Source organism: Lactuca serriola, chromosome 3, assembly GCF_051521515.1.
Source record: "Lactuca serriola cultivar US96UC23 chromosome 3, Lser_US96UC23_V15, whole genome shotgun sequence".
Taxonomy (NCBI): Eukaryota; Viridiplantae; Streptophyta; class Magnoliopsida; order Asterales; family Asteraceae; genus Lactuca; species Lactuca serriola.
This window is the reverse complement of record NC_136410.1, coordinates 305,302,368-305,323,497: the sequence shown is the minus strand read 5'-3', so window position 1 is coordinate 305,323,497 and position 21,130 is coordinate 305,302,368. Positions and strand designations below refer to the sequence as shown.

At 32.4% G+C, this 21,130-nt stretch overlaps 2 protein-coding genes across 2 annotated transcripts; one reads left to right on the top strand and one right to left on the bottom strand.

The window, feature by feature from the left end:
* The first annotated feature begins 1,324 nt into the window (after nt 1-1,324).
* On the top strand, nt 1,325-3,144 carry LOC145094137 (Reticulon family protein). The gene is made up of 5 exons (XM_079032422.1): nt 1,325-1,734; nt 1,951-2,131; nt 2,196-2,337; nt 2,433-2,502; nt 2,800-3,144. Exons 1-5 carry the CDS (start codon nt 1,488-1,490, stop codon nt 2,967-2,969), a joined length of 810 nt encoding a protein of 269 aa, XP_078888548.1. The 5' UTR covers nt 1,325-1,487; the 3' UTR covers nt 2,970-3,144.
* Nucleotides 3,145-11,531: 8,387 nt separating this feature from the next.
* Nucleotides 11,532-19,724, bottom strand: GC4 (golgin Putative 4). Its single transcript, XM_079032421.1, has 15 exons — nt 19,289-19,724; nt 18,326-18,424; nt 18,099-18,206; nt 17,320-17,442; nt 17,063-17,201; nt 16,849-16,913; nt 16,503-16,670; nt 16,339-16,416; nt 15,548-15,685; nt 14,964-15,227; nt 14,805-14,870; nt 13,646-13,848; nt 13,454-13,508; nt 12,530-12,718; nt 11,532-11,977 (listed from the first exon to the last, which is right to left on the bottom strand). The coding sequence occupies exons 1-15, from the start codon at nt 19,505-19,507 to the stop codon at nt 11,750-11,752; spliced, it is 2,142 nt and encodes a 713-aa protein (XP_078888547.1). The 5' UTR covers nt 19,508-19,724; the 3' UTR covers nt 11,532-11,749.
* Nucleotides 19,725-21,130: the final 1,406 nt, after the last annotated feature.

The window sequence follows — 21,130 nt, the reverse complement described above, 5'->3', positions numbered from 1 at the left end:
CGTACGATCGTACGATCCTACGATCAAGATCGCGATTTTGACAACTATGCTATACATGTAAAGTATTAAATATCATATATATGATATTAAATTGCAATAAATACGTTTAATCATTTCTTATTTTAAAGTTGTATATTAAAAATATTTTCTATTTACACTTTAATTTAATGTTTAAATTTTTTTTAAATCAACCCGTGTAATACACGGGCCTCACACCTAGTCAACCAATATATATGTCAATACTTATTTTCTATTAAAAAAAATAGAATAAGATCACCACGAGTCCACGACATACATTTTTGTTTATTTGAGACCAAAGTTCAGCAAAACTAGAGGTGACAATCGTGTCGTGTCGTGTCGGGTTCGTGTCGTGTCGAAACACTAAACGGGTTGAAAGTGTTTGACCCTAACCCGACCCATTTAATTAACGTGTCGTGTCGTGTCAACCCGTTTATTTTCGTGTCGGGTTTCGGGTTAGGGCTATAGCTCGAATTATGTCGTGTCATGTGAGGTTAAAAGATCGAGCATGTTGAAAGAGTAGGAGTTAGGTAGGCAGAAAGGAAAAGCTAATAGTTTGGAGACAGAATAGATGAAGTCATAGCAAGTTCAGATGACAAAAATAAAAGAGTGGGAGTTGGGGAGGCGGATGACAAAGGTCATGAGGATGCGAGAGTGGTGAAAGAGACTGGGTAGTTTGGGAGAGAATGAAAAATTGAAATGAAGTCTTGATCTAGATGGCTAAGTCGTTTCAACATTACAAAACAATTCAATTCGAAGACTTTCTTTTACTTATGGTTTTGATTTTGTATCTCTCTAGTTTATTTAAATAATTCAAAATACTTGTATATAAATAAACGGGTCATTTTCGAGTCATATTCGAGTTGAAATTCTCAATCCTAACCTTACCCATTTAATTTTCGTGTCGTGTCGTGTCAACCCGTTTATTTAAACGGGTTGGAATATCTTACCCAAACCCATTTATTTCGTGTCGAGTTCGTATCGGGTTTCGTGTCGTGTCAATTTTTGCCACCTCTAAGCAAAACCATATATACAATTTCAAAATATTAATTGGGATTTGGGTTTAAGTGCCGTTTTTAAAAAATGGATTTAATTTTAAAGATTTTTAATTCATTATAAAATATAAATATATGGTCCTTTTAGGAAAAAAATGATTTACAAAAAAAAAACACAATTACTTATAATATTAATAATTTATCAAAAAAGAAAAAAGTAAATACTTGACGGCAAGTAACGGCGTTACCTATTTTTCAAATATTTTTATTTTTATCCGAGCCTCTGCCTCGGGTACTCTGTTCTCGAAGTTCGTACACGTATATAATCCCTCACGCATCCACCTGTTACCAATTTGGGCAAAATCATCTCCATAGCTATATTCACTGTGTGTAGTTACAGTGTGTAACATTTGCTGCTGCTGAAAAATCAATCGATTCAACAGTTAGGGTTCTGAATTAGAGGTTTTGAGCGATATGGCGGAGTACGGAGACGAAATCGAGCAGAAAGGTGAGTCGTTTATGGATAAGATAACAGAGAAGATTCAGCGAGACGATTCTTCGTCGTCGGATTCTGATTCGGAGAAGAAGAAGAAGAAGCACGATGATGAGTTGAAGAAGAAGCATCATGATGTTCCGTCGCCGACTTCTTCGATGAAGTCGAAGATCTACCGATTGTTTGGTAGGGAGAAACCGGTTCACAAGGTTTTCGGTGGTGGAAAACGTAAGTAGAAATATTTAGTTAGTAACTACTCGTATTTAAGTTTTTGCTTTCATAAGTTGGCTTGATTTCATGATTTTCTGTCGATTGTTGCTATGTTTAGAGAAAATTATCCGTTTCTACTCCTGTTTTGATAGACTTACTTTAATTTCAAACACAAAACTGAGTTACTGCTTACTCTATTCTCATAATTTCTTGTTTTGTGATGATTTCATGCAGCTGCTGATGTGTTCTTATGGAGGAACAAGAAAATTTCAGCCAGTGTACTTGGTGGAGCAACTGCGGTGTGGGTGTTCTTTGAATTGCTGGAGTACCATCTGCTTACTTTGGTTTGCCATTTTTTGATCCTTGCATTTGCAGTTCTTTTCCTGTGGTCCAATGCTTCTAAGTTCATCAACAAGTAAGCTTTTTATTGATTAGATTATCATGTTTTGAGGGTCATTTACTGACTAATTAAGCTACAGATCTCCTCCACGCATCCCTGAAGTTCGAATTCCTGAAGACAAGTTTCTTCAGATTGCTGCTGGGTTAAGGAATGAACTGAATCAGGGTCTTGACACGCTTAGGAACATTGCATCTGGAAGGGATTTAAAGAAGTTTCTTGGTGTATGTTGTTTGATTTCATCTTAATGCCTTTAGTTTTACTCCCTCTTCCCTCTTTCTATGCTAACTTGATTGTTAATTTCTTACTGTTGGGACAGGTTGTTGCTGGACTCTGGGTTCTCTCCATCGTTGGGAGTTGGTGCAATTTCTTGACATTGTTCTATATAAGTAATGCCCATATCTCTTCTTTGATTCTCATAACCATGTTAATTACATCTTTTCCCACCAAATCTTCATCTAAATGAACAAATTGAATTCAAGATTGAAGCAGATTAATTAGCCAATGACTTGCAAACATGTCTTTATATGCGGGTGTTTCTTTTTGACTGAAGTTCCAACTTTTTACCTCATTTTGTTTTTTCGGATGCTACAATAAACAAATGAAATGGAATTACTCAAGTACATTGCGATATTTTGTTGAATATATTTTAAAAAATCATTTGAATTTTTTGTTTTGGGAAACAGTATTTGTGCTTCTACATACGATTCCCGTTGTATACGAGAAGTACGAGGATCAAGTGGATGCGTTTGCAGAAAAAGCAATGATTGAGATTAAGAAACAATACAAAGTGTTTGATGCAAAGGTTGTGAGTAGAATCCCAAGAGGACCATTGAAAGACAAGAAAAGAGCTTGAGATTTAGGGTTCTTTGTTGTTGTTTGTTGTTGTATGTGATTTGCACTTTCATTTTGGTTAGTGTGTTTGTTGTGATGGTTTAGTAGTGAGAGTTTGTTTGTACATCATGTACTAAGTTAACTCATGTTTGTGTTGATCAAAAGATTCTAATGTGCATGTGGGACCCATTTTAACTTGTTATTAGCTTTCATAAATTATGTTGCTATTCTTCATTTATTGTGAATGTTGATATTTTTAGAGCAATATGCATAAAAGTCATCATCTTTGTTTTATTTTGGTTGATGGAAGCCATCTATTTGTTAAAGTTTAATGGCTTTTTTATTATCTATATGATATGATATCTGATACATATGTGCATCTTTCATCTTGAAATAACTTGTTATTTGTTAGTTTAGCATACTATACACATCATATTAGGTATTGGTAAGTGAGAAACCATTTTATTTTAAAAAGTTAGGTGTTATTTTAGGAAGCATATATGGACTATGGTGCCATTACTATGCTATGTAAGTTAATGAGAAGTTATATTAGCTTTAGGGTCATAATTGTCGTAGTAGATTTAAAAAGAAAACAGATGGTTTTAATTGATCGAAATAAATATAGTGGCTAAACTTTCTAAAAAAGTTGACATAAATATCTAAATAATTTATCTCTCTTTAAAAGACAATAAATATGAAAGCCATTGTATTTTACTTTCATTTTACGGTTTAACCATTAATTATGTTATCCCGGTCAATGCAAGCCATCCATTTTTGAAAGAAACAATTCCACTAAGACCATTATGGACCTTATATTTTCTGTTTAACAGTGTTAAAACTAGCATGATTTTTCATTAACCTATATGATATCAAGGATTTTCTAAAATAACTTCTGACTTTTTGAAATGGCTTCCTATTTACCTACATGATATGTGGATAACAAGTTAAACCAAAAAATTTGAAGTCATTTCAGAGTAAGGTGGTATTTCATAAAATACATATAATATGGTATAAATAAATAACAAATCATTGAAAATAAAGGTTACAATAATCATAATAGAAATTATTTTCATATAATTATCAAATCACAACTCAAAACATGTCAAAGTGATAGTATTTTTTATGTATATTAAATGGATATTAAAAAGAAGTGATAATGTCTCAATAGAAAAAGAAACATAAATCCATAATTACCGGGACCCTCTTTTGGCCCAGTAGTCCGACCAAACGCTGGTATGCCGTCACAGTTTCACTCACGCGGCTCACTTTTAGTTTCTTCTGTTTGGCAATTTTGGCATTTAATCCAAAACCCACACCATCTTCAAACTCAAATTAACATATTCTAATGTTTTTTTTTTTAAAAAAAAACTACTCAAACTAACATTAATTTCATCGAGTTTATAAAATTATTCTCTCTCTCTCTCTCTCTCTCTCTCTATATATATATATATATATATATATATATATATATATATATATATATATATATATATATATATATATATATATATATATATATGGGAAAAGAGAATATACATTACAGTCTCACCTAAGCTTAGGTACTAAACCTCTTGAAAATACATAATTTTACTATATAAAGATTACGGTTAGTGGATTCATGATTGATATTTGAAGATGTAAATTCAAGATCGACACAATAGGGTTTAGGTTTAGGTTTACGGTTTAGGGTTTTAATAAGGAAGCAAGAATATTGATTATCTTTGCCCTTCGTGACAATGGAAAAAGTAATGTTCACTTGGGCGAAGTAATAAACGATAATGGTGGAAAGAAAACAAAAATGGTAGAACGATAATGAAAGAAATAAATGTTATCGAGGATGGTATATTTACCAAGTGAAACCAAACCGGGTATATTTACTAAGTTAAAACAACATATTTTAGAGGTTTAGTACCTAAGCTTAGGTGAGGCTGTAATGTATATTCTCTATCCCATATATATATATATATATATATATATATATATATATATATATATATATATATATATATATATCTATATATATATATAGAGAGAGAGAGAGAGAGAGAAATCAAATAAGAACCAAAAAAGATTAAGAACCATCATTTTTAGCTTATAATTAAAATGTATATTAGTCATATCTCACATACATGTTTACAAATGTTTTAAAGGACATTTTTGTCTCTCACTTGTTTTAAAAAAAAAAAAGAATGGCATTATTGTAAATTACATCAAATTCTAGTCTAAATTCATAAACAAACAACTACCCAATGGGTCTAAGATCTATTAACTTCAACTTCTTCCCTTTCAACATTTAGAGCAAAAACCTTCATTTATATCCTTCAACCACCAATCTGATGAACACCATCACTCTCATCGGTAGTTGCACCATCGCCACCAACGATGACGACGACTTCACCACCACCACCAGTGACGACGTCTCCACTACCGATAGTATCTCCGATATGGTGTGTTTTTGTAACGCCCCATTTCTGGTATGTGATTTAAATAAAGTAATTTTCAATTCTAGAGGGGTACTTAACGAGTCTGTAGCCCAACTCGTCGAGTAGAGACGGGTTATGCACGTGTTTTAAGCTAGCTACTCGACGAGTCCATATTCTTGGACTCGGCGAGTCTGCCAGTCTGGATGAAACCCTAATTTCAAGGGTTTGTACCCTATTTAAACATCATTGTGCGCCCCAAACCAGCCTATATCACCCTAAGAACGTCCCTTACTAAACCCTAGCCTTCCTTTAAGCATTCTTAGAGTATTTCTCATTTTGTGGAGGATTTTGGTGCATTTTGAAGTTAGAAGAAGGAGAGAGAAGAGGGGTTCTCAAGAGAAGCAAAGAAGATCTGAGTTTATTGTGTCATTCCAGCTTCCATTAAGGCATAAAGCTCGAATCTTGGGTTGTCATCATGTAGATCTCCTTAAAAGCTTGCTAGTGTGGTTTTTGAGCCTTTTCTAGACTTTGAGGTCGATTTATGGGTAGTTAAGACAAATGGGTTTCAGATCTAAGCATTTCAGGACTCCTTAAGCTCAAGGTTGCCACCTTTATTGGGCTAAGCACCCATTCCAAACCTAAATCTCCTCTTTTAGCTCCTTATTGGGCATTTTAGCTTATTATGAGCATGCATGAATGTAAATTTAGAAACTTTACGTGTGAAATCAGTCCTAGGAACCCAGATCTATGATTTGGATGCATTGGAATCGAGAAAAACGACTGTATGGTAATGGTATGCTTGGGACTCGGCGAGTCGAGTCGTGAGTCCTCGGTTTTTTCCCCGATTTGAGAGTTTTGGGTGAATCAGTGAGTAGAGTAAGGACTCGGTGAGTTAAGACTTGGATCTGGAAGCAGTTGGACTCGACGAGTTGTTCATACGACTCGGCGAGTCAAAGACTGGGTGTGTTCTTCTGTTGAAACGAAACTCGACGAGTTGTTCATACAACTCGGCGAGTCGGATGAAGATTAGACTCGATGTTAGTATCGAAGAGAACCCGTCGAGTCTTTGCCAAACTCGACGAGTAGAAGCGAGTAGAGGATTAGAATGGATGATGGAGACTCGGCGAGTTGGCGGGCCAACTCGGCGAGTCTGGTCAACTGAAAGTTGACTTTGACCTGGAAGTTGACTTGTCCAGGGGTAAATAGTCATTTTACCCTGAGATTAGTATCGGTATTTGATTTAGTGTTTATGGGACTTGTAGCCGGGGAGTTCCGGAGCAGCAGTCAAACAGTTTCAGATCTAGCGTCTCAGCAGCCAGCGTTGCGAGGTGACTCTTCTTTCCAGTAGGAACAGGTCTACGGCCACAATGCCGACCCATCTAATTAGTAGTAGTATCGGACTTCGATACAATGCAGTAGTTCAGTGTCCTTGACGTCTTTGTGATTCAAGCATGTCCTTGTGTTATGTGTTCCGGACTTCGGTCCGATGCAGTATGCAGTATGTGTGTTCATGTTAGTTGATATGTTTATGCTATGCTATGTTCAGTAAGTTTCCGGACTTCGGTCCGATGCAGGGTACGAGGTCCCAGTCAGTTCCGGACTTCGGTCCGATGCAGTTAGTTCCGGACTTCGGTCAGATGCAGGGGACGGGGTCCCAGTCAGTTTCCGGACTTCGGTCCGATGCAGTTTCAGTACTTCGGTCCGATGCAGTGGGCAAGGCCCAATAATTGTTTATATGTTATTGTATGGTATGTGGTACTTTGGGGGGGCTCACTAAGCTTCGTGCTTACAGTTTCATTTTTGGTTTCAGGTACTTCCGCTAGCAAAGGGAAGAGCTCGGGTTGATGGTATCGCACACACCACAGCTTCAGTTTTATCCTGGGAGTTTTATTCAGATATTTTGATATGATTGATATAGTTTTGTTTTGACACAGTTACTATGACTTTTGAGTTACTCATTCTGTGGTTCTTATTATATATGACATTCGATGTTGTGACTTTTTAGTAATATTAAAACAAAAAAATGGGTCGTATTTTCGGGATGTTTCAGTTTTCTAATATTATGATCAGAATATCTTCCTCCTACCGTCGATGCCACGTCATCAGCACCCCCTTCATGTCTGACAGACTGACATCCATCGCCACCGCTTCCACACACTCTTTTCTACATATCTATGAGATCTGGGTCCGGATCTATGATTTTTTTACGCTAGATCTACATTTCCTCCTTCAGATCCACAACTTTTTTAGCTAGATCTCGTGATGTGGAAGGAGTTTCGATGAGATCTCGATACGTGGAAGGATTTCCGAGGAAATCTAATGTCCAGACAAAGAGGTTCCGGTGGAATCCAAGTCGACACCGACGCCACCATCTAGATATGCGATTTCCACTCCAGAGTTACGAGATCCACCACCATTCAACCACTATAGAACCACCAGTAGCGCTTTCCTCCTCCAGATCTGTAAATTCTACCACTAATCGCCACCAGAAACGACAACTATAATGTCACTGACGACTGGCGAGGCCAGATACACGAGCACCAGCAACCGACGAGACCAGATCTATGAGATCCTATGAGTGGCAAAGCTAGATCGATGAGATTTGGTGGTGTTGTTACAATCGATGTCCCATAATGTGTCACTCGTCATCTTCTTCACACCAGGTATATTATGATGAGGCTCATATGAGTGTTTTCTTTAACCTTTGTACAATTATTTTCATGTTTATTTATTGTGTTTTACATCTTACTCCATCGTTGGTACCTATTATGTGTTAAAGGCTTAGTAAAAATCAGAATCAAGAATCATTTCATGATGCACACAGTGTGATTGATGATTTTCCTGAATGTAAATTTGAAATTGTGAATAAGTGTATAAACTTATGTATTAACATACGAATAACCTAAATCCTACTGTGATTTTTTTGTATTTATGAATAATCTTAGTTGTATAAATATTGTTAATGGTTTTTTGATGCACACAAAGTGTTTGATCATTTGTGTGAATGAAAATTATAAATTTTGGAAAGTGTCTTTAAGTTGTGAACATTGTAAATGAGTGTCATAAACTGTTTTATTAAATTGTGAATTAAAGTCTTGAAATGTGAGTTTTAAGTTGAGAATATAGTTATGAACGTATAATTTTTGTCTGTTAAACTACAAATTTATTATACTAAGTTGTGAATTTGTGTATTAAACTGTGAACTGACTGTATTAAGTTGTGAATTTTATGTATTAAATTGTGAATTGACTGTATTAAGAGTTTTAAGTTGATAATATGGATGTGAATTTATACTTTTGTGTATTAAATAATGAATTTATTATAATAAGTTGTGATTTTATGTATTAAGCTATGATTTTTATGCTTTAAACTGTGAATTAACTACATGATTTGTGATTTTTTTTAAACTGTGAATTAACTATATTAAGCTGTGAATTTTTGTGTATTAAATTGTTATCTTTGTGTTTAAAAATATGAATTAACTGCATTAAGCTGTGAATTTTTTTGTTTAAACTGTTAATTGACTGTATTAAGTTGTGAATTTTTAATGAATTTTGTGTTAAAATATAAATCATTTACGTGTGGATGTTTTTGTACTAGTTTTCTTGTGAATATATTTATTTATTTTTTGTTGTATAAATATGTAAGAAGGTATTAGTTTTATAATTATTTTGCAGTAAACTCATAATAAGTGAATTACTTGGTTTATTAAATTGTGAATATTGTATTTAAGCTGCTAATTAACAATTTTATATGCATATTTGATTTAGAAGGAATGATGACTGCGATGGTGACAAGTGTAGCCGGTGATGTTGTATTATATTTGGTGATGATGGTAGAGTTTAAGTTTATCTTCTTTGAATTTTTGAATTACTGTAAAATTGATTGTATTAAGTTGTAAATTTGTGTATTAAACTGTAAATGGATTGTATTAAGTTGTATATTTTATATAAGTTTTACCCTAAAACATGAATGAATAAATGCATGAAAATATTAAATTGCCTATTAGTGAATTAATATATTTATTAAACTGTGAATATAATATTTTAAACTGTGAATATGCATTATACACGATAGTTTTTATAGAAATCTAAACTTTAAAAAAAGAAAATTTGAATTTGTTTTTTTATTAATATTTTGTATGTTTGGCTGCAAAAATAAAATGGTATGTGTGTGTTAAAAAGAATTACCAAAGAAATGAAAACTACAATATTTGTTTTATTAAGCTGTGAATATAACCAGAAAATGTCATTAAATTTAATGTTAGTCTAACAGTGGTCCGACGGTGAAAGTGGCAATTAGTTTGTAAATTAGGGAATGTAAAGTATGTTTAATATAATATTAATATTTGATAAGTCCAAAATGCCCTTAATGAACACATTTAAAAAAATGGTTCTTAGGCTTCTTAACATTTTTAGGTTTACTATATATATATATATATATATATATATATATATATATATATATATATATATATATATATATATATATATATATATATATATATATATGAAAAGTGAATATGTGGCTGTTATGTACCTAAGCTTGGATATACAAGATTTTAAACGAGATAGTTTTAAACAAAACAATTTTCATTTCATTTTCTCTTAATTTTGTTTTAATAAAATACCATTGAAATGAATTAAATTATGAAATTAAAAAGATCAATTATATATCTTTTTATTGTAAAAAATCATCAAAGTTTATAGGAAATGTAAAACACCAATATTTTTTTAATGAATATAATTCAAATGTTTCCTCCTTTAATTGAAAAAACTATATCTAATGATTTGTGAAAACCTTGATGGAGTTCTTTGTATGTTCTTATTTTATATTTATTCTATTATTTTTTATTTAAAATTTGGTAGGACTCATTCCATGGTAATGACTTTTAATGTTTTATCACAATTATGAAAAAAAAAAAAACATAAATTTGATCGTTTTAGTAATTCACATGATTAAGGAAGAATAATAAACGAAATATCATGATTAGTTGATATATAAATGAATCAAAACTACATACTTTGGAGGGTACTATATATAGTTTGTAATACCACCTTAACAAAAAAAAATGTAAAAAAAATGTAAAAAATTGGTCTAATGTGAACTTTATTAACTTTGATTTTTTAGGCTTATTACATTCTATTTTTTAGCATATTGGAAGATATGATACAAAATGACATCCTAAAGTATAAATATTTAGAGATTTATTTTAATTTTTAACAAGAAACGAAAGAGGAAATAGGAAAAACGGCCCAACAATAATATGTTAGGGTTATTGACATAAAACCACAAAAAATATATATCACGGTTGGGTTTAATTGGTCCTAAGCTTTTTTTTACACCTCTTAGACCATTAAAATCAAAGTTAAATGTCAATTATATCATTTTCAGACCTGCGAAGCGGTCAACCGGTTACTTGGAGTCAAGTGGACATTAACTGATGTTTAGCTCTTGTTAAATGATATTTAACCAATCAATGTGTACATAGATTGTTCAAAAAGAGTAAGGATGATCGTATCTACTGACATTCCGGTTTTGGAGAGAGAGAGAGAGAGAGAGAGAGAGAGAGAGAGAGAGAGAGAGAGAGAATCTCCAAGAAGAAGGCAGGGAGATTGTAAGCTAGAAAGAGGGATCGAGAATGGATTAAAGGAAAATTGGTTGATGGAGTTATTGCAAGTTTTTGGTAGAGGTTTCATTAGGAGGTATAACTCTCATGAAAACTCAAACTCTAATGGTGAAGATAAAGTTCAAGAGAGCATCTCCGACTAGTATTAGATCTCCGGTGAAGCAGCAACAAGATAGATGGATTTATCTCAAAAAGCTTCACGACTCATCTCCAATACAAATGTGTTTCACAATTTACGAATAAAGGAAGAGAGCCAGCATCTTAAAGGGTCGAATATGTTCCAGATTTGGATGGTAGTGGGAGGCAGGAGATGGTTGCCTATCATTTAACAAGAGTCAAATATATATATATATAAGTAAATGAAGTAGCCAGGTAACTGCTTCCTTCACAAATCTAAAAGAGTAAAAAGGATATAATTCATATGTAAATTTTGATTTTAATGGTCCAAGAGTTGCAAAAAAATATTCAAACCCAAATGACACTTTTTTGGGCTTTTATGTTAATAACCCTAATATTTATCGGAAACTAAAAGTGGATAATGGAATTCATCCATATATATCATCAAGGTCTACAAATAAGCATATTTCATGTATGCAACATCATCATCATCATCTTATCAACAAGACTCTCTCACAATTTATAAATCAAAAGAATAAATTGAACATGGATATATAACTATAGATATCATATGTAAGCAAGTAACTAAAAAAACTACACAAACAAACAAACAAACAAGCCAAAATCCTTACTTTAGTATCTTGGAATTTGTCTTGAGAATCTAGTTGGATTGTTGTCTGGTGATGCAAGAGGAACTATTGAAAACTCGGAATTACGTGAAGTGTGGTTTGCGGGAATTGGATTACTACTACTAATTCCAATTCCATCAACATTGTTCTGAGAGGAGGATGATGAGGATTCTCTCTTTTCCCTTTCTTCACCTTCTTTTAATAGAAAATCAACCCACATATCCGCAAACGACTGAAAAACATACAAAAAAACTTACAATTACTCCATAACCACTTTACAACACCTACTTTACTCCTGCTATCAATATAGGCAATGTACTTTATCTTTTACCCATAATAGCAACATACTTATTCTTACTTGTTAATAAAAAAATGTTTAACATACTCTATATAAAGACTCTCTCTCTTTTAGACTAAATGAACTACCTTTGATGAAATGACCATTTTACCCTTCAATTTAGAAGTGAAGCACAATAACAAAATGACTGTTTATTTTAATAAGTGTCATAAATTGAAATTATAGTTTATTTGTCTGGAGTAAGTGTTGGTACACATAGAAATTGTTTCTTGATTGGACCGAATGAATGTGAGTGAATGAAATGACCATTTTACCCTTCTGTTTAAAAATAATGTTGAATTAAAAATGACTGTTCATTTACGAGCTGTTGAAAACTGATGGGTGTTTATTTGAATTGATATAAATAATGCTACAGAATTAAACAGAACACAATATTTAACCATAAAGAAAAGAAAAAGGAAGGGCAAAATGAGGGGATAGAATTACCTGATTATCTGATGCCATGTTGGCAGAAGCATCGGATGAGGCCCCACTTAACATGCCACCAACTAGACGACCTGGCAGACCAAAAACACCACGAACAACACTTTTGCCTGCTGCTCCTTGCTGAGCGACCCCGATCCTCTGTTTCTCATCCTCAGAGAATCCTAGCATGCGTACCATAAGATCCAGAACCTAAAACCCACCCACACAACATATATACATATGAAAAATGAATAAACCATGTTTATGTTTCGGATGGAAGTCATTACATTCCATCATCATGTTTGGTGAACTTTTGAATGGACTTTTGATCTTTGATGTTATATGTAGATAAACTCCACACGATACACTATTTTAATTATTAAAGAAAAAAACTAGTATTATTTACAAAATAAACATGATAAAAGCTCGTCAAAAACCAAAATAAGAATAATAATATTTTAGTTATTTGTAAAGAATGAACTGGCAACCAAAAGGGCAATTTACAAAATAAAACAATAAATTATGTTTTGGGAACTTATGTGGTTTGGTTTAACCACCAATACTTTATTTTCTCCAATCAAACCATCAACGTTTCACACATTTTTTCCAAATTAACCATTGTTACATCGGGTTTCAACAGTAATTTTCAAATTAACCATTTTGTCTATGTTATATCAGGTTAAAATTGTTAATTTGGAAAAATGTGTTTATGTTTTGGTTGGAAAAAATAGTGGTTAAACTGCAAAAATGTTCAAAATATAACGGATACTAAATATAAAAAAATAATAATAATAAAGAATAAGGAATGAAAGTAAACTATATTGAAGGGATCATATTCCATTATTGATTATGCTAAAACAAACAGGTTCTTTTTTTTTTAATTCCAATGGAATGAAAGATTCCATTCCTTCAAATCAAACATTACCCAAGAGAGATTTTCCATACCTCTTTACTATGGTTCCTCTGAAAGTAAGTCACCAACAATTTGATCACAATCCGCCTGCAGTCAGCACACAAAGTCATTCATATAAATACAATATATATATATATATATATATATATATATATATATATATATATATTTAACGAATTAATACTTGTAAATTAAAATGAAAAAATAATAATAATAATAATGACCTGTCAACAGAAAAATCAGAGTCCATTGACATTCTGTTAAGTCTTGTCATGCTTTGTTCAAGAGCACGTCGTAGTTTGCTGTTATCTTCTTCTAATTTATTCACTCTCCCTTTTCCTTCTGCTAAGACTCTTTCAGCATGTGAAAGTTTTTCCATTATTTCCTCCTTTTCCTGCTTTGTTGTCTCCACTTGTTGATATGCCTCCTGGTAATTAGATTCAACCAATAACATTATGTACACAATGAGAGAGAGAGAGAGAGATAAAACCAAGAGTAATATTACAAATTTACTCCATGTATAATAACATTATGTACACAATCATTTGGATTTCCTTTCTGATTTGTTCTTATTTCCATTTAGTAATCAAATAGCTACCTAGATCTATATACCTCATATTAGTTTCGTTTATCTGTTAATTGATTCACATTCCTATCATATTATGTATTGTTTTGTACTCAAATCACAGGTTTAGTCCAAGTTGTGTTTTTGTTACGAATTTGCCCTTGTGGTTTTAGCTTTGTTGTGGATATAATAGCTGGAAGTTCAGAAAGTGCATCCCACTCGGGGGGAAAAAAGGTCATTTTGTCACTCTCTCCTACGTCTATTACTTGATATAGTTATAGTGTAGGTAGGAGAGAGAGAGAGAGAGAGAGAGTTTTTTTTAAAATGACCTTTTTGCCCTTGTGTAGGATGCACTTGGCACTTTTTTTAATGACATAAGTTGGAGAGACCACAATTTTGTAACAGAAATGAAACCACCAGCAAATTTGTAACAGAAATGGAACTTGGACTAAACATGTGATTTTTTAGTACATCACAGGGAACAGATTTATAATTTACAAAATTGGTCCCTCCCTGTGGTATACAAAAATCACATGTTTAGTCCAAGTTCCGTTTTTGTTACTTCTTTGTGGTTTCATTTTATTGCGGATATGGTCCCTCTAACTAATGTCGTTCAAACCTGTCACATGCATCACACATGAGTGGTAAAATCATAAAATGACATTTTTGCCCTCGTGTAACGGTCGGTTAGAGGGGGACCAAATCGGCTATAAAATGAAGCCACGAGGACAAATTTGAAGCAAAAGCGAAACTTGGGCTAAATCTGTGATTTTGAGTATACCACAGGGACCAAATTTGTAACCTACTCTAAAACCAACCTTTAAACGCTCAGAAAGTTTAGCAGACTCTTCTCTTGCAGAAGCCAATTCCCTTTCCAAATGTTCCTGAATCATATACAAGTAGAAACGATAAACACAAATTCATAAAACGTGACACCAATTAAAAAGAAAAAGAAAAAACAGAATATACTAAATTACCTTAGCTTCTATTTCAGCATAATACTGACCAAGGGCAGTTTGGAGATTTAACAGTTCGATATTTTTCGCATCTATTTTTTTATGTAAATCATTCATGATTTCCCTGGACTTCAAAAGTTCATTGCTATTTATCATCTTAACCTCTTCCGCCTGATTCAAAGATCTCTCCAATTGTCTTATTTGAGCTCTTAAATTTTCATTGTTTTCTCGTAGCCCTTCGATTATCTTGCTGTCTTCATCCATTTTTTCTGAATCTTCAGACTCCTAAACAAAATTAAACAGTCATCCAGTGAGTATAATCTGTAGGTTGTTTTTTTTTTAATTTTTTGAGTAAATTACATTTTGGTCCCCGAGTATAGCTGATTTTTGCAATTTTGGTCGCAAAAATAGTCATTTCAGTTTTTATAATGTTTTTGGTTCCTGTTAGCTGTTACAAATGAAATGACTATTTTTGCGACCAAAATTGCAAGAGAAAACTTTCAGAAACCAAAAGTGAAAAATCAGCTATACTCGATGACCAAAAAATGTAATTTACTCAAAACTTTTATTAGATTTAAGATTTAAAGAAAAGAAAAAATAAAAACCTTTTCCAGTAAATGCTGTTTAAGCCGATTTAGTTGTTGTAATGCTTTGTCCCTTTCATTTGATGTTTCTTTCAGATCTTTTTCCAGCTTCTGCAAAGAGGACTCCATTTCTTCTTTGCCAGGAAAACTTCCTGATACCTGAAGCATTAAAAAAACATGTTGTATAAAAGTATAGAATGTAGGTCCGGCATAAATATATATAAATAAATAAAATTCAAGAGTAAATTACAGAAATGGTCCTTATGATTTCTGTTTTTTACCGTGTTTAGAATAAAACTGAAATATTTTACAATTTTGGTCCTTGTTTCAAGGCTTCATATTGATTTTGGACTTAAAAACTTCAAACAAGAACCATAATTGATATGAAACCTTGAAATAAAGACTAAAACTAGAGTAAACAATGTAAATATCAGAGAGCACAAGGACCATTTCTCTAATTTACTCAAAATTACAAAAAAGGGTCCTTATGCTTTCTGATTTTTACAGTGTTTAATATCATTTTGGTCCCTGTAGCCTTAAAATAAGAACCAAATCGATATGAAACCTTGAATTAAAGGCCAAGATCGATACAAAACGTTGAAATAATGACCAATATCAGAAATTCCAAGGGACCAAAATGGATATGAAATCTTAAAATAAGGACCAAAATTGAAAAAAGTTTTAATTTTGGACTGAACATGGTAAAAAACCAAAAGCACAGGGACGACAAACCATTTTGTAATTTACTCAAAATTAAAAAAGTGAATAATATATTTTTTGCACCATGGTGTTAAAGCTAACAAGAAACCAACCTCATGTACACCATTTGAATTTAAAGCTGCAGATTTATTAGCAACTTCCAAAGCAACCTTGAGTTCCTTTTTCTCCATCTATGAAAGAAAGCAAAATGTATAAAGATAATGAGAAGTAATAAACAATATATATTATTGTCCTTTTATTAAAGAAATTTTTTTACCTTGAGATCAATGTTCTCTTTTTCAAGGGTTGCCACTGTTCTTTTAAGACGCTCAGTAGCATCATTTGCTTCTGAGTTTTCCTTTTTGTTTAATTCCATCTGCAAATGTCTTATTTCAGATACTTTTCTGCTCAGCTCATCTCTTATTTTATTCATCTCTGTGAGCATCTACAAAAAGAAAACAAAAGTCATTTTGGAAAGGAATTGGAATCTTTCACATGTTTAGTTGGCAGGAAATGGAATGGAGTTCAATTTCATTACTTTGTAATGCTCTTTAATGACTTGTTTGTATACTAATACTATTACTATTGTTTGTTTTATATAAATAAATACATATAAAACTTACATTTTCTTTATCCGCCTTTAAGCTATTCTGTTCATCCTGGAAAGATCTGTTCAACTTCTGTTCCTCTAGAAACGAATTATGACATCAGACAATATCCAATTAATGAAAAAACAAATATCAGAAAAGCACACACAGCCTATTATAGTCCAATTGCCATAAAAACCCTAATATAAAGTTTGTGTCAAAATTCAATTCCAGCATTAGACAAGAATACCTTGGAATCTGAAGTGCAAACTTGCCAGCTTTCCACGTTCTTTATCAAGTTCCTCTTGTAATCCTTTTATTTTTTGGTCATGTGTTAATTGAAGTCTTGCAAGAGATTTGTTTTTCTCCTCCAGCAAATCAGATAGCTCCTAGAAGTTATTCATATATCTGTCGTTAAATTCATTCATTCATTATGTACTTACTACCTGAAACTGAAAGATGCATACTTTAATTATCAACACAATTGTATGAGCATTTATTTGTTACCTTTTCATTGCCTTCACTGCTTGAATTCCCATTCTTATTTGAGTGTGAAACTCCATTTCCTGATGCATCTTCTTTTAATATCACACCATTTTGCACCACCTTCTTTCCAAAAGAGCGGTTCTTCTGCCATCAATTAATTAAGTTACAAATTCCCCTTAAAAGTGAAAGGTTAAATCAGGAAAATGAAGGTAAAAAGAATGGGTGTGCAAAAAAATTGAAACCAAAACAAAAAACAGAACAACTGATGGTCTGATTTTTGATTTCTAGAAAAAAAAAATCAATTTTTTTTAGTATTAAATCCGGAAAAAAGACCAAATGCCGTTTTATGCATCAGTTTAATTGATTAGGCATTTGTAAATTATAATAATGAACATGTCTTTACGTTTCCATTGAAAATTTAAAAAAATGAAAATGCCTTTACATCGTCTTGTATTACTTTTTAGTAAACTACTTGTTTCTTTTTTTAGTTATATCAACATGGCTAACAAAAGATTAATTAAAAAAACAACTGAAAATTAGTTATCCATACAAAATGAAAGTAAATATGCAGGTTGAGTTCATGTCAAAATTTTCAACCCTAACCCAGGATTCATCAAGTTGACCCGTTTAATAAAAGGGTTAAAAATCTCAAACAAACTCCTAATTTTAGGTTGGGTTCGGGTTGTAAAGTTGATTAAACGTGCAGTTGTGAATACTAAAAAGCCAATATAATAGATAAATTGTATCACTTGACATATTAAAGAAAGCAAAGTAAATAATCATATAACTCATAAAGTTACCTTTGACCCTTTCGGGCTATTTGCTGAAGACTTCAAACTCTCGCTTCTAGATGCATCGATGTTTTTCTTCAACCAACTGTTTTCATCATTCAATCTAGAAATACGATCCTGTGAATGGAACAATGATCACTTTTAGAAGTCTCTAAAAGTAAAGTAATTTCACAAACAAAATGTAATGGTAGTTTGGAAATAACAAATCCAAAAAAAAAAAAAAAACATAATAGTACCTCTCTTTCTTTCAGTAAAGCTGCATAATTAACTGATAATGCCTTGATCTGTGCCTCAGATTCCTGAAGACGCTTGATCTCTGCTTTGTATTGTTCAATCTGCAATATGAAATGATTTAAACACAAAAGGCACGTCTGCTTAAGAAAAACGATTTTTCAGAGAAGTGACACAGAATGCCCATAACAAGATATACATATGAAACTGTACCAAGGGCAGAAATTCAGGAGTGTATAAGCTTATAGCATTTAACAACATTCAAGGAAACTGTGGATTCTATTTTACAACATTCATGTGAACTCGAGAAGCCACAGCATTTACAATGGATTCAACACTTATGACAGTCCAAATCACTAGCAATCTATCTGGCAAGAAATTTCATCTGCTAGATCCAAACTACCATTATAGAACTAATATTCCCATAAACTGTCACATGGAATGCTGCAATGGGACGTTCAAGTCTTGCTACTATGCTGCTATTCTGAGATGGATTTAAGAAAATACAAGCTACAAATTTAGGGTGTAAACGAATACCTAAAACATCCTTTCTAGCACTTATTTAAACAGTCAAATTGAAATAATGCATCATCAAGTAACAAAACAAGCTAAAGGCAACAAAATGCACATGGTATTCAAGCAAGGAGATTTTCATAATGCACCAACACTCAGGATTTTTGGTTTGCTCTATCCAAATTTCTCCTAAATGATAATGTCTTTAGAATGCCCTCCGTTTCTGAGCACATCAACTAGATTTTCGACTGTAACCTCACTCACAAGCGTAATCGAAGTTCACCAGGATGTAGATACCTAACCCTCTCAGAAACCCTAACTACGTGTATTCAGAAACAGAAGTTGCAGTAAATCAATTCAAACAGAGATAACCCGTAACCAACTCAGAGTTAGCTAAACCAACAAAACTCGCACACCATACAATTTGACACACAACAACGTTTTATTGCAATCACCTCTGAATTAGAAGTCGAATCTAGACCATTGGCGATGGGGGAAAAGTTACGACCATGATTGAGAGAAACTCTCCGATCAGAAAACGAAGAGTTTCTAGAATTAGGGATCTCCGATAGCTTCTCATAATCATCGGTGTCATCCTCATCGTCATCATCGTGAACATCCAAGGCGATTTTATTTAGGTTTTCTTTCAAATTCGCAAGATTCGTGCTCCACATCGTATCTCCTCCGATCAAACGAGATCAAAAACCGAACAATAATCAAACCTTATTAGTGAAGACTTCCAAACGAGAAATTCGAGCAAAATTGTCGGTGAGATTAAGCAAGATTCGTGTGTAAATGTTTTTGATACAGAGGTCGAATTTCGGCTATCAAACGAACGTTCGGTAGATCTGATAAATGGGAAGTGTAACAGTCTTTACTCCGATGAATAACAACATTAAGGTAAGTAATGCGGAATCTCTGTATATATATTAAAAACACAAACCTTATGATAACCATTCATTTAATTTTTTTTTTTTTGTTGATTTCAACTTTAGATGGTTGTTAATATTTCTGGTGATGTCATCATAACAAAACAATTCACTATTTATTTTCGTTTATAATAACTACTTCTCATATTCAAATAGAAAAATCAGTCACCGGGAAGTTAACTAACCATCAACATTATCCTAATTTTAAATTTTAAAAAATAATCCTAAAATATTTTACATTATCTATCTTAACTACATTTTGAAATTCAACATTTAAGGATAAGATAAAAAATGACTTTTATCTTATCCCTCCAAAACCAACTTGGATTCAATACATATATATGACATATTTCGCCAAAACTTATTTTTATTTTTCCTTCCACGCTCCTGCAAAAGGTGGGTTTTTATTGTGTTTTATCTATGTTTTTACCTCTTCGTTTATATTGATATTCACAATACTAAATCAATACTTTTTTCCTTTCTACAGCCTTTGATAGCAGTAAATAATTGTTATCTTGGTTAATCAAAGACAAAAAGGTACGCATTTCATTGTTTATCAATACTTATTCCTTTCTATAGTCTTCTATATGATAAGTGTTCATACTTTTTTTTTTGCTTTGTTGTTTTATGTGAAATATATCAACATACTATGTATGTTTTGATTTAATACCATCCTACTTCCATTATTCCATAATTACAACCAACTATTATTTTGCAAAATATAATTAATGTTTATTTTTGTTTTTTTCATGGTTAAGTATGTCAACCAAGAATGTCTATGTTAATTGAACAACATCATATTTATATTAAACAAAAACCTTGTGAATATTTGAATTACTTTTTTAACTATATCTCATAATTATCTCAAATACTTTTCTATTTCTCATAGCATAAGCGAAATGACACATAACAGTGACAGTGAAATCGTCATTAATAAGCTGGCTGACATAGATGCCTCCAAATAATCATGGAATATTCGTGTTCAGGTTGTCATGATTTAGAAACAGACAAAAAAAACAAAAACAAAAAACAAACATGGCCAGCAGCTTGGACGTGATTTTAATGGACCATAAGGTACGATTAAAATAATATGAAAAAAACTTATGTTTTATTTTTATTTCATATAATAATATTCTATATCACCTATGGGGCACTAGAATACATACAACAATCAAAAACAAATCTCATAAATGCATTTCAAGTCCTCCTAGAATAAGGAGTTGTAAGGCAAATCACTAACTTTGGTATGGCCAGAAACGAAGAAGATTACATGTTGGTTGCTCACAAGCATATGATAAATTTCTACAAAACAAACACAATTCGTGTATCAACTCATTTTGTTGATAGGATCGATCCTTTTAATTTTGT

What these genes read in the sequence shown, in the direction of transcription:
- LOC145094137 (XM_079032422.1), top strand. Translation starts at nt 1,488, where the DNA reads ATGGCGGAGTACGGAGACGAAATCGAGCAGAAAGGTGAGTCGTTTATG. An exon ending in GGTTTTCGGTGGTGGAAAAC is followed by an intron (nt 1,735 to 1,950) that starts GTAAGTAGAAAT and finishes GATTTCATGCAG; the next exon opens with CTGCTGATGTGTTCTTATGG. An exon ending in ATTTAAAGAAGTTTCTTGGT is followed by an intron (nt 2,338 to 2,432) that starts GTATGTTGTTTG and finishes CTGTTGGGACAG; the next exon opens with GTTGTTGCTGGACTCTGGGT.
- GC4 (XM_079032421.1), bottom strand. Translation starts at nt 19,507, where the DNA reads ATGTGGAGCACGAATCTTGCGAATTTGAAAGAAAACCTAAATAAAATC. An exon ending in AAGAGAACATTGATCTCAAG is followed by an intron (nt 16,417 to 16,502) that starts GTAAAAAAATTT and finishes TTTCTTTCATAG; the next exon opens with ATGGAGAAAAAGGAACTCAA. An exon ending in AACAGCATTTACTGGAAAAG is followed by an intron (nt 15,228 to 15,547) that starts GTTTTTATTTTT and finishes AATTTTGTTTAG; the next exon opens with GAGTCTGAAGATTCAGAAAA.